The sequence below is a fragment of the Calonectris borealis genome, chromosome 1 (assembly GCF_964195595.1).
Source record: "Calonectris borealis chromosome 1, bCalBor7.hap1.2, whole genome shotgun sequence".
NCBI classification, from domain to species: domain Eukaryota; kingdom Metazoa; phylum Chordata; class Aves; order Procellariiformes; family Procellariidae; genus Calonectris; species Calonectris borealis.
This window is the reverse complement of record NC_134312.1, coordinates 45,340,886-45,354,367: the sequence shown is the minus strand read 5'-3', so window position 1 is coordinate 45,354,367 and position 13,482 is coordinate 45,340,886. Positions and strand designations below refer to the sequence as shown.

The 13,482-nt window shown below is 35.9% G+C and overlaps 1 protein-coding gene across 1 annotated transcript in view; it reads left to right on the top strand.

Moving 5' to 3' along the window:
- The window catches only part of PPFIA2 (PPFI scaffold protein A2), a 349,091-nt gene that overhangs the window by 259,334 nt on the left and 76,275 nt on the right, over positions 1–13,482 (top strand). The window contains exon 7 of the mRNA XM_075150610.1: positions 815–931. Coding sequence (XP_075006711.1) covers positions 815–931 — 117 coding nt within the window. The remainder of the gene's footprint in view (positions 1–814; positions 932–13,482) is intronic.

Genomic DNA, 13,482 nt, shown 5'->3' with positions numbered 1-13,482 from the left:
CATGAAAGCAGAACGGTACAGAGAGATCTAACTGTGCAATTTATCAAAATAACAAAGTTTTATATTAGCCAGATCTTCCAACTTATCATAATATACCATGCAAAAATTTTTTAGGACCTGAATCTTTCCATCCTGTGTATTGTCTGAGAGTAAGCTACAAAGTTGGAGAGAAAGCAGCTTATTTTCTGGTAGCTGCATGGGATTTTTAATAGCAGTACCAATAAATAAAACAGTATTTTAAATACAATAAAACCTACTTGTATATGCACTAAAACAGTCAACGAATACCACAGTAGAGGACTTTTACGTACATGTTTTTCTTAACAAAAAACACTTAAAACATATGTTGCAGTTACTAACAGATGGGAAGTTGACAGAAAGCTAGCACTTTGTTTTACATCACTTGGTTTTGATTCATGCCCTTTTGGCACTGTTTTCCTATAACGCCAGTTTGGCATCCATTGTGTTCTATATGAAAGAACGACTTTTGATCTTGCAGTGTTACAAAATCTATGCCTAACAGTTCTTCCATCTTTCAAGCTAAGAAAAAAAAAGTATCCTAGCACAAAGTAAGGATAGAAGATAAAACAAGACAATGTTGACTATCATTTATAGGTTCCTTTGTATCCTTAATGGCCTTTAGTCATTATTAATATGTTTGGTTTTTAAACCATTCTGCATGTATAGACATAATTTTGCAAATGCTACAAATGGCCAATAGAGGATCAAAATGTTAATAGGCTTAATAAATTGTCTGCTCAGTAATTTTGGGGTTTCTTATGTATATTGACCACTTATTTTCTTTCTTTTGCAGATTGTAGCTTTGCGTGAACAAAATGCACACATTCAAAGGAAAATGGCAGCTGGTGAAGGGCCTGCCGAATCAGAGCATATTGAAGGAATGGAGCCAGGGCAAAAGGTTCATGAAAAGGTATAAAATGTTAGTTTTCATTGGATCACAAAATCAATATGAGAAATAATCAGGTGTAAGATTTTTGTAATGTGAATACTTTATGGGACTTCCCTTTAGAATATTGTCTGCCTACTGCAACTAGTATCAAAAAATGAGCTTGTTTAAATGGAAAGGAAATGCAAATGGGCAGGTCCTTGCTCTTTGAGAGGGTATTGAGTTAGACCTACAGCTTATAACAAACTTTTCTTGGAATTTTTTTGAGTAATGCTATAATTAAGGATGCTATATTCTGCTGGGTGATCCTCTGTAAGTCACATACAGAAGAGCAAGGTGTAGTGGCACATACATGTGAAAGGGTATATATGCAAAAACTGCTGCCAAAATAGTCCATAAGGGAAGGACAGAGACCTAAAAACTAGAAAAGGTAGTTTTCCTCTGTGCTACCTATAGATACTCTTCAAATTCATGTCCATGTTCATATAGAGAAAAGTGAAAAGCATTTTATTTACTTAGCCCTCTTTCAATATGAAATAGGTATATAGGATTAGGCTAAGTATTTGCCGCTTAAGGCTGAAAGAGAAAAAAAGGTAGAGAATATCTGATTTAGAAACAAGGTTTTCTTCTAAGCCTTAGTTTTCCAGGTTGATAAAAACTAAATTGCATATCTTCCTTTCTTGCTTTACAGTTATTAAATTAAAGTGCAAGCATAACATAACATTTGGCAGACAGCTGACATTAGTAGAGCTGCTGCTTGGATCTCTAATTGTGTGTTTTTTTCTAATGGCATGTGATAAACAGTGGCATAAATCATACTTATAAAAAATAACACTCATCATTACTTATTTATTTTATAGGCAATCCAATTTACAAGGGTGCACTTGCACTGCAACCATTAATTTTACAAGTTTTGTGGTTTATGTGTGTATTTTTCTTTGAGTAATCTATGTGATTGAGAAACATGCAGTAAATAAATACTGTTCAGCTACTTTCCTCTTCCTTGTAAAATCTTACTCTTTGACACATCTGTGAAATTTTGTTAAAATAGTGAACATCCCACTCACTTGTGCTTTTAAACACAACCACACTGCTTAGCTAAAAATCTCTAATTTTCCACTTTCTTTGCAAGCTATGTCTTCTGCTTTGAGCCATTGTGCTCCTTACTTATAAGCAGAACTAAGTGGAAATAAGAATATCTGTCCTTTAAGAAATCTGCATATTTAAACATTAATGAAAGAGGAATGAATGCCAAAGTAACACATTATTATCATTTTATATGAAATGTTTCTAGAATATTATGTCCAGAAAACTTCTATGCTTTTCTATGCTTCATAATCAAAACAATTTAAGTTGGTCTTGTTAAGCTGAATTAAAGGCTTCTGCTCACTAATTTTTGTTCCTTATAGTAATGAGAGCATATAAATAAGAAGTTAACAGGAGGCTACATTGACACCAGATCAACCAGTGCACTCTAATTCACATCCTCTGCACTAGCCGCTCTCTACCTTTCTACTATTACCTTAGTGCCCACCATCAATTCCTCCATAGTTTGTGAAGAGAAGTCCTCACTTTGTAAAATACTTCAGCTTAAGCCCAGACTCTAAGCATTCATTTAGAAAATATTCCTTCAACTTCAGCAGTAAGGATGGAGAACAATAAGCTATGAGGTAACGGTTTGCACCCTCTTATAATACAGGAGATCAAGATTCAGTTTCAGTCAGTCTGAGTAGATCCTACATTTTAGGTTTCCACTTTGTGGCTGATAGTCACAACAATTATATAGGTAAAACTTAAGCACTACCTTCAGGAAGTCACCATATTAATCGTGCCTATCTTCTTGGACTTCCCAGGAGATACACAAAGTCTACACAGACGTCAAAGTAGTGCTTGCCTAGGTTTCCAGAACAGGTAGTCCCATATCAGTGTAGTCAGTTAGAGGATCCCTCAGCTAAAACTTACCTACAGTAAGAGTTAGCCAGCATGGCTCTCATGGAAAACATGAAGACTGGACTGTTTGCTGAGATTTAGGTGTGTCAAAGTTTAACATCCGTTCGGAAGCTGGAATAACTTCCCGTGTATTTAGGAAAAAGATGTCAACATAGATTTCAGCTCATTTGTAGTATCACTACTGAATGATGACTATACTCCTGGGGGAAAAAAAAGATAATCTGACTGCATTGTACAGCAACACAGAAATATTTTGCATTACTGCAATGCTTAGAATAGGTGCTGAAAGAAGGTATTAAATACTTTTAAGCTACTTCCTTTCAAGAGGATTGAAAGAACAGCCCAAGAACTTTTCTGGGCCATTCATTTTCTTTTTCAAAAAAACTTGGAAAAATGAGACATTGCCAGAGAACTGAAAAGTTAATGTCATGCCAATAGTGAAAACTATATGACCAAAGTTTCATTAGTCTGTTTATCTACACTGATAGCAAAATTATGAAAAAGCTAATAGTAAAAATTAAGAGTTAAAAAAAAAACACTCCGGAACCTGAAAATAAGAGTTTATACATTTTATAGAAAGTAGTTTATGACTATATATTTTTATGAGACAAAAAATTTGGTTCAAAAGGAAATTGTTCTGCTATGCCATAAATTGATTTCTATAAAGCAATGGCTCAGTACATAGTAACTTTTTTTTTTTTTAATGAGCAGTAAGGGAAATCAAGCTGGTTAATCTTTAAGAAATAGAAATCTTATTAATGGTGACAGGGTGTAATCATAAATGAAAACTCAATATCAAGTATAAATGAAACATCTCAAAAGAAAATATTGGTAAAATAGAAGTAATGAGAAGTATTAACTATGAATATTTATTACTTCACAAAAAAAAAAACCCAAAGGAAAAATTCTAAGAAGAAAAAGAGTGAATGGCTTTTAATTATGATTTCACAAAATTCCAAACTTTGTAAGACATCTGCTGTAGGAAAGTACTGGGGATTTCAGCATGGAATTATCCTGATTTAAAACAAAACAAAACAAAAAACCAAGTATCTTCTTGGGTCTAGCTTTTTGTGCCTGGAACAGACTGCAGATTGCACTGTGAATTGCTTTCATTGGCAGGTGGATGCCAGATCATTGAAGGGGTAAGGTCACACAGGTTTTGTACTGGGGACCTCGACTAGGTACATTAAAATTTCTGGTCTACGACAAGCTTCTAAGCTATATCACTTAGGCAAGAGAAATTTAAAAGCTAGCAAATACAGAAACTTGCAAAGAGGCCAACTTGCACAAACAGAAGAGCTTTAAAGGAGTTTGAAAAATTGTTTTAAAAAAAACCTGACAAACCTGTTATGGGAATTAAGATGCAACCATTTCTATTATCAGATATTCTCCTACCTAGATCTGTGACCACTGGACACCACTTGCCGCCATCCCGATCCTTCACTTTATCTGTAAGGATATCCTGATTTCCCTACAAGAGAAGGGAATTCCCAGTGAATAAAGTGCCCATTGGGAAATCTGTTAGGAAGCAGGTAGGGAAGCTGCAAAGGTGGGACTGAACAGCATTAGAGATCAAGATGATACCAATGGAGGATGCGTGCAGGGATGTTAAAGGAAAGAAGCTGGGCAGTGAAGGAGGAGCTTGCCATTTGGCAAGGGGGTAGCTTATGTGCACCTCTTCTCAATACTGATGGTTTCCCATCTGAAACAGCCAGCAGTGAGTGACAACAGAGGAGCCCCTCCTGACAGTACAAGCAGGGTCTATTGACTACACCTGATGTACCTCTGGGGAAACTTGAGTGCAAGGTGTTAGTAAAGGATTACCAAAGTTCATCTGCTGCCTCAAATTATTGCACCAGCAATACTGCAGGAGGTTATTTACCCTAAGCAAACCCAAAACGATGATGAAGCTTTGGGACAAGAAGGGTTGGTGTTCTCATCAGTCCTTGAGTCCTTGATAAGCCTCATATCTCAGAAAGAAAGATACATTGTGGAGATGAAAGTGTGGCCGTGCAGGTGGTGTTGCCAAGTGATCTTTGGTTTTCTCAGCTCAGGAGCTGATGGGCAAAATTAGACTATATCATGTAAAAGCACAAGTGTCTTTCACCAGTGGATTTTCTATTTTAGTGAGAAAGATTAAAAAAGAAAGCCCACAGATGCATTTGACCACAATGGTCAAATTGGACCAGGTTGGAAGTATATGATTTTTCATTAAATTTCATAAATGTAGGTGGTTAATGGGGCAGTGAAGAAAAAGGTTGTTATCATCTGGTAGAATACTAAGTAGGAAAAACTTGCAATCCATTCAGATAAGGTTCTACTATAAATCACAAAGGGGGAAGATGAAATGGATTAAGTGTCTTATGAGCAACAAGCAGAATTATTCAGAAGGTAGGACCTACACTGAAGATAACCTAATTTGATGTGATTGCCAGTGACAGAGGTAGGATCCTAACCCCAGTAGGAATAAACTTCATCTCTTGGTATGGAAAGAGCTCTCTGATAAAACCTCATAGCTATTTTTTAAGAATTCGTACAAGGTATGGGAAAACTGGAATGAACAAATACAACGCCTATATAATATGGGAAACAGGCTTGTAATAAATCTGCAGAAATGGATCTGGGGATGAATGGGGATCGTAAAAATATCATGGATCAACAGTATAAAGGCAAATGCCACGATGGGATAGCTAAACAGAACTAGAACCTGCAGGACGTGAAATATTCCTGGACCTTCCTCAGCTGTGGTAAGGTTTTAGCTGAAGTCTTGTAGCCAGCTTTGGGTCCCACACTTGAAGAGAGATGTGGACTGTCTTGAGAAGAATTCAGAAGATAGTGATAAAAACAATCAGAAATCTAGAAGAATTTTCAAAATGTAGGCTGAAAACCTAGAAAAGAAAAGACTAATGGACACAGAATTATTATCTTCAAATATATAAAATGTAGTTTCAGATATAAAGAGAATCAGTCAAGGAGTCTTGAGAACTGGAAACTTTTAAGGATTTTTAGGAGAAATAACCTACATTTGAGACAGGATATAGTGCCAAGAGGGTGGTGGGCTAGGTGGCTAGCTCTATGATTCTGTATTACAAGGCAGCCAGAGCACTGCTTTAAATTCTATATTCACAAACACTGTCCTCTGATTGAATCATAAAATCATAGAATCATTAAGGTTGGAAAAGACCTCTAAGATCATCGAGTCCAACCATCAACTCAACACCACCATGCCCACTAAACTATGTCCCTAAGTGCCTCATCTACACGTCTTTTAAATACTTCCAGGGATGGTGACTCCACCACTTCCCTGGGCAGCCTGTTCCAAGGCCTGACCACTCTTTCAGTAAAGAAATTTCTCCTAATATCCAATCTAAACCTCCCCTGGCGCAACTTGAGGCCATTTCCTCCCGTCCTATCACTAGTTACTTGGGAGAAGAGACCAACCCCCACCTCGCTACAACCTCCTTTCAGGTAGTTGTAGAGCGCGATGAGGTCTCCCCTCAGCCTCCTCTTCTCTAGGCTAAACAGTCCCAGTTCCCTCAGCCGCTCCTCATCAGACTTGTTCTCCAGACCCTTCACCAGCTTCATTGCCCTTCTCTGGGCAACACACCAAGGCTTCCAACAGTAATATATTAATCCCCAATAAAAGTGCTAATATATTCAGTAATTGCTTCAGAACTCTGACTGACTACACAAGCAGTTTTATGAGAGGATAAAGCAAGGCATATGTCCTTCTCGTTGACAACTACATGGCCAATTCTCATGTATGAAGACTAAGGGGAATTTTAAAATAGAGAAAGCAGACAAAAAATATTCCAATGATAAAATTAATGAAACAAGAACAAGTATTAAATATGAGAAACAATTAGTATGTAGAGTAATCCAAGAATATGCAAAACCCCAGACATGGCCGTTTTGCCATGTATCAGTGTAATTTTTTTAATGTGAAATAATGAAATTATATTAATTATTTAAATCTGTAAGAAAAGTTTCAAAGGAAAAAGAAAATAAAGAGATTATGGCATACCAATGGTCCAGTTAATCTAGCACTACTACTTCTCAGTTGCAAACTGTGAGGTGTTTTAGAGAAAATCCATCAAAACAAATATTTGGGATTATTCCTATGCAAGGTTTTTTTTCAGCGTTTTATTTTGTTATGTGTAGAACTATATTGGAAACATTTTTTCCAGTCCTATTTGAGATCACTTTGAATAGTCTTATTATTCACATTATGAACAAAGTATACATATCTGCAGAGAGAGAGAGAGATTCTATGTTACCGGTATAAAAACGACATGTATTTTTATGGAACTGCACTTCATCATCCGTTAGTTTGTTTTTCAGACAAATGACTATACAAAAGCTAATATTTTGGTCTGGGAAAAAAAATAATTCTACATAGCAGAGACCAACGTCAGCTTATTTGCCCGTCTAACTCATAACCCATTTTGCGTTTCCTGTGTAATTTTAAGTCAGTATGATTCATTCTGTTTTTATCAAAAAGCAATATAAAAGTCCTTGTAAATGTATGAAGTAATGAGTTACTTGAGGAATCCAATGTCTCTACTTTTATTTGCCATTTTGAACTAGGAATAATTTTCATCTATAGCCAATCAATGATCATGGTCAGACTGGAGGAAGGAAATATTTTTCCACAATGTTTGAAGGATAATTTGTCAAGATACCCCAAATATAATATTTTCCTTCCTGAAACAGTAGTAAGTATATTTAAAGACAAATTGAGATGCCTGGACCTGTGGCTGAATGTCACGCACCGTCTACCACGTGTAACTGGAGCAAGAAATAGGAATGAGTCTCAGATGCTGATAGGAGGCACAGTGTGCTCTCATTTCTTGCTATAAGCTGTGTCCCTTTAAATTGGTGCTTGCTGGACCCCCAAAAATAAGATACTGAGAATAAGTATTTTGTTTTCAAATAAAGTCATTATTTCATGCTGATATTTATTTCAGCTTCCATAAGAGCCATGGAAATTGAATTATTCAATAAAATGGAATGTTTTCAGAAATGCTTATATGCAAATTGGGACGGATTGAAGTTGCTTTGGAAAACATTTAATCTTCTGATGTTTGTATACCTTAAATGTCCACCATTAAAGTATCTCCTTCACTTACAATGATCTCTTTCCTTGGTGGTTCAAAATTCATTGCCTGTTTCTGGCCCATATGGGAGAATATTCCACAGTAAGTTCCATGCCACATCTCTTAATTCAGACATATAACAAATCATTGCTGTAATTCTTCTGAAGTTAATGGCATTTTATCAGAGATGAATTGGCCTGGGGAATGACTGTTTTTATCCTCAAAGATGCCTTGTATGCATAGGAGGGTTCCTGCTTGACAAAGCACTTCAGTATGGATTTCTGTTACGCTGAAGACAGGAAAGCTAAGCCATTTAAGTCCAGTGTAAATCAGGGTGATTCTCTTTGGAAGTGCACTATTTCTGTTTTTAAACTTTATTGCTGACATTTGTAACTGCAACTTGTAAACACTAGTAAAATACAAAGCCTATTTGTCCCTATTTAGTGCCTTTATATTTTTAATATTTCATATGTCACTGTGATACTTATAACCTGCTAGTAAGGGAACTCTTCCTTATTCCAAGATACATAACTGTACCATTAAAACTCATTAACTAGTTTTGTGTTTTTACCAACTTTTTATAACAAGTATACCAAACTGGTCCTACCTGTAGTAAGGGCAGTTTTACCAGCATAGTTGTTCCTTTCCCCACAGAATAATAAACTAGAATATTTTAGGCACATGAAAGCAGATACATATGCCAGGACAGATAAAACAGTCCAATAGTCCTGGTACATCAAAGACCTTTTTCTCCTGAATAAATAATGGTACATTTTGTGAGGAACTCAGAGCTGTATATAATTACTTTTTACGTGTATTAAACAGCTGGAGGTATTTTGCCTTGTAATATACCTCCGGCAGTTCACATTCAGCTTATTTAAGAATCACATTTTTTTCTTCTTACTCATAATACTAACATATTCCAATAATTAAAGCAAATGCTGGTAGTTTATAAATACTAAAATCTGTTAGAACATTGACAGCAATTATAGACATTGTATCTTGTAGGAGTAAAAGGTGTTTTGCCAAAGCAAACACAGTGGGCTAAAATGTTCAGAGTGCAGATCAAATAAAATTAAAATGAAATAATATAATAAAAGTAACAGGTCTCTTTTAGAGCAGTGATTCATCAGAATCTGTTCCGGTTTTGGACTTGACTATTTTTGGATTTTCTGATCACTTTGTATGGTCAGTCGAAAACTGCAGAACAAAAATTTCCGCTTCAGTTTTTACTTACTGTTTTATACCACATGTGCTCCTTTGTTTTGAATTAATAGATAAAAAATCTTTCCTTTTAACTGGCAGCATAGTGGAATAGCAGAGAATGGAGTGAAGACAGGACACCTGTAAACCTCATCAGAAGCACCAGTTTAAAAGATGACTTAGTAAGGATTGAACACCAATCATCAAGGGGTGTTTGTAACTTAGAGAAACTTTGCTGTAAGGACTTTTTGTTTTGCTGTTTACTGAGTGCAGGCAGAATGCATGATGTATAAAAAATAGTGGGAGGTGTGATCCCTGCCCCAAAGCATTCACATTCTGAATTAGAGAAATAATACACTTCAGACACAAAATACATTTGATAACCACGTGATGGGTTTGTTTCCAAGCGGTGCAGATATCTTTCTGGCTTTCTAATCATCCCTTTCAGGATTAATATTGATAAAGCCAATTAAATAACTGTGTGCTGACAGGGACTTAAAGAAGATTGGTGGCTTGACACACCTGGGAGGGGTGAGGAGTTTTCAAAGTGAAAGGAAAAATGGATAAAAGCTGCAGCTGGGATTAGAATTCTTCATGAATCTAAGGAGTAAGTAAGTCTGGGAGAGTATGCAATATTCTCTCTGAAAGAATCTAGGCAAATATTTTGTAAGCACTGTTCTGCTTAATAGTTGAGTATTGTCTGCATGACTATGAGTACTTAGTGCTCAACACTATAGCATAGGGATTTTATTATACTGAAAAGCTGTGTTATTTATGCATTATATACATGATAAATCAATAGACTTCTCAGATCTTTAATTTTTCAAGAAATCAGTTCTTTGTCTGTTTCAGCTCTTTGTCTGCTTCATATAAATTAATTTGTCTTTCAGTCATAAAAACTTATTTTCCTTTTCACCTAATAGAAACCCCTATATATTTCTACATATCAAGCCTGTTAAAACACTGCTTTAAAAGCCTCATTACCTTTGCAGGGGAGTTTTACACTTCAAGCACTGTGCTAGCTGACAGCATTGGCTGACTGACCTTTGCTGGATGATTTACTGCAAGGAGTCGCCAGGCCAGTCATTTCTAGTGGTAGGCTGGTGAGACTACTAAGAAGAAGGAGTTGGTCCCCAAGGCAAATGGGGGCAGGGTTTGCATGTATGATTTGCTTTGGGCAGCTAACTAGCCCTTGTAATAAAGAAGCAGGAACTGATTTCTCTCTCCTGTGTAAGATCTCAGAAACTCTTCTAATAGTGTAAAAGAGAAGTAGGCAGGCATTCTGGAAGAGACCAGCAACAAAAAGAAAAATACCCACCCATCAAGTAAACCTTTTTTTTTTTTCCCTACCCCATTTTGCAAAATGAGTAGAATGTGACAGATGATTACAGGCATCAGAAAGAAGAACAAGAGCTGAAAGCTGATTAGGAAGCAGTTATTCCAGATCATTAAAGTAGTAATAAAAGCTGGAGTCTTTTGATGGCTTGGTAGAAAAAGCAAGAAAGTGAGGATGTTTGGAGAGAAAAGTGCTAGAGAAGGTAGCTATTTTTACATCAGTGTTGGTGTGGGGAAGAAATATTTCAGTTGAGAGAACATTGGCTTTGATAGTTGATTAGAGGCTGGCGAAAATTCAGAGTAACTGAAGAGATCTCCAATGATTATGAGATTACTGCCTGACACAGAGCAAAATATGTGGAACAACCTAGAGAAGTAGCATAGCCTTCAAACATAAAGAGGCAACCAACCACTTAGAAATTACTGTGACAGCTTAAGTGTAATGCTATTATTTTTGGCATAGCTTTTCACATTCTGTTTTGTGTGCTGATTATATGGATGATGATCATATTGCTTTTCCTTGTTTAGTTGTCACTTGTGATTGGGCTATCGCATAGCTGTGTATCTGTGTTAGTATCATTTACTTTCTTTTAAACCTTTTGCGTGAGGCATTTGAATGGAATAGGAGTGAAAGAACTTTACACCATAGTAAAAAAGCATCTTCTGGTAACTTGTTATTCATGTATTCTTACATCTCAAACAGCATCAGTAAACATTACTCTTTGCAGCATTAAATTTTACTCTTACTTTCATAAAGTCAAGTGACGTCTATAATTTAGCTTCATTTGGTGATTATTTTACTTCCTTTTTAGTATTTCTATACTTCAGAATTCAGACAAGTTTGTTTGACCTGAGAAATATACAATATTTCTGTCTCTCCCCTTATCTGGCCTTCATGGCCAGCTTTTCTAAGTCGGAAGGAACATCTCCACCACTACAGAGCTAAAAATAATCTTTTTTTCCCTGAGATTTGGGACAAAATTTTCCAATTTCTCTGCCTAACTGTTTTAAAAACTTTTAAAAAAACCCACCTGTTTTTAAAGCTTTTAAACCTTATATGGCATTTCTTTCCTACTCTTCCTCCTGTTGAATTTTCTATATATGTATTATTTGTGGGAATTATCTTGGCTCAAAGAGAGTCTAAACATAACTTAGGTTTTAAAATTGGTATTACTACTAGTCATATTGTATTTCCAAAATATTTCTAAAGTGATTTATACCATCAAAATTCTGTATATTGCATATGAAGTACAGGAAAGCTTTCATATCTCAGCTGCCATATCAGCAGTTGACAGACCAAAAGTCAGAGCAGCTCACCAAATACATCCATATACTATAGAGCAACAACTGGCACCTGCCTTAGTAGAAGATGAAGGGAGAAGTCTCACAAAAAGAAGTGAGTCAGTGATGTTTCTTTAGGTTGAGATGCCATCCTAGAATAACAGGGAGTGAAACAGGAATATCTTCAAGTCCAGTCACCATGAGTGTTAGGGTCACATTTATGGCAGATATGAGAATATGTCATATCTCGAGGCAGGTAACAGTATATTCCAGTCTCCAAGAGCTTCTGCAGCAATGACATTCTGTTATTTAGAAACAATTCTGTCTTATTTTTATAGCATTTTCTAAATATTGTGATTTTTCTGAAAACAATTTCTTGCTGAACCTTAGGTTGTATCCATTGCTTTATTTTTTATGTATGCTTTAGATCATTGCTTTCCTGTCCAACTTCATACTGGCAAAAAAAAAGAAAAAAATAAAATGCTCTGGTTTGGCATGTTATAAGGTTCAGAGAGAACTTGCATAAACTTGTGGTCTTTGCTTACATATATTTACAATATTTATATGGGCAAATGAACCTTCACATAGTTAGCAAATAGAACTTACTATATGCAGACCTTTGAAAAGCCATTTTAATGTTAGATTTTTATGTTGCATGTCAAGAAAAATATGTATAATCAAACGGGTGTTTTTAACAGAAGTATACTTGTTTTTAAAGATAACTCAATTCTAATATAAGTCTAGTGTAACATAGTGTCAGAAGTCTTCTGGGTTATGCTATTTGCCAAAGGTAGCCAGCCTAACTAACACAGACAGTTGCCTTGAACGTTAAGAGGAGAGCATGAGAGAAATTTGTTCAGCATGAACTCTCAAAAACCACAATGCCATTATACTGACTTGAGAACATGGTGAGGACTTCAATTTTGACACTAGGGATTTATGGTGCAATGAACTTGCCAGTACTCCTTTAAAAAAGAATTTAGAGAGTGTCTTAGTAAAGAGTAGACATAAGGCACACACTTTAAAAAAAAAACCAAACAAAAAACCACAAACACACCCCCCCAGTGCTTACATCATAAAAATACTAGTTTCTTCTAGGAATTCTAGAAGACCAGACTTCTGAATTTTAAGATTACTTTCAATTATTCAAAGGTACCTTGTGGTTAGACACAGCTTAATTTACTCCGCAGGCATGGAAATGCTTATGCACATGGGCATCATGTCAATCACGTGCACGCATACTGCCACAAACTGAGAGGCACTGATGAGGCGTTCTATCAAGTAAATGAATCCCAGCTCCACAGCTGATTGTTCAGAGGTAACCCTGTGAGATATTCTTGTTTTCCTTCTCATCACTCTCTGAGGTTAAATTCTAGCACAAAATACGTAGTTAATTACTGGTTGATAGTATTTAGACCAAACATATCTGTGTCAGATGTTTTACAACTGGAGAGAAAATATCACTTGGAGGTGCTTTTTACTGTTCTTGGAGTTTGCCTTTATAAAATTAGGTTCCTGTGTATATTTTCCCACATATGTAGGTTCTTTCTGTAAGGTTCTTTCTACAAAATAAAATGGAGAAGCACTTTGCAATCAATATCCTGGGACAATTTTACAATTTCTTTGCTAACTGCTGTAGTCTGGTGTCCTTACTCTTTTTTTTTTAACTTAAGTGAACTTCCACTCAGTTTGCCTTCAGTGTTATTGCTA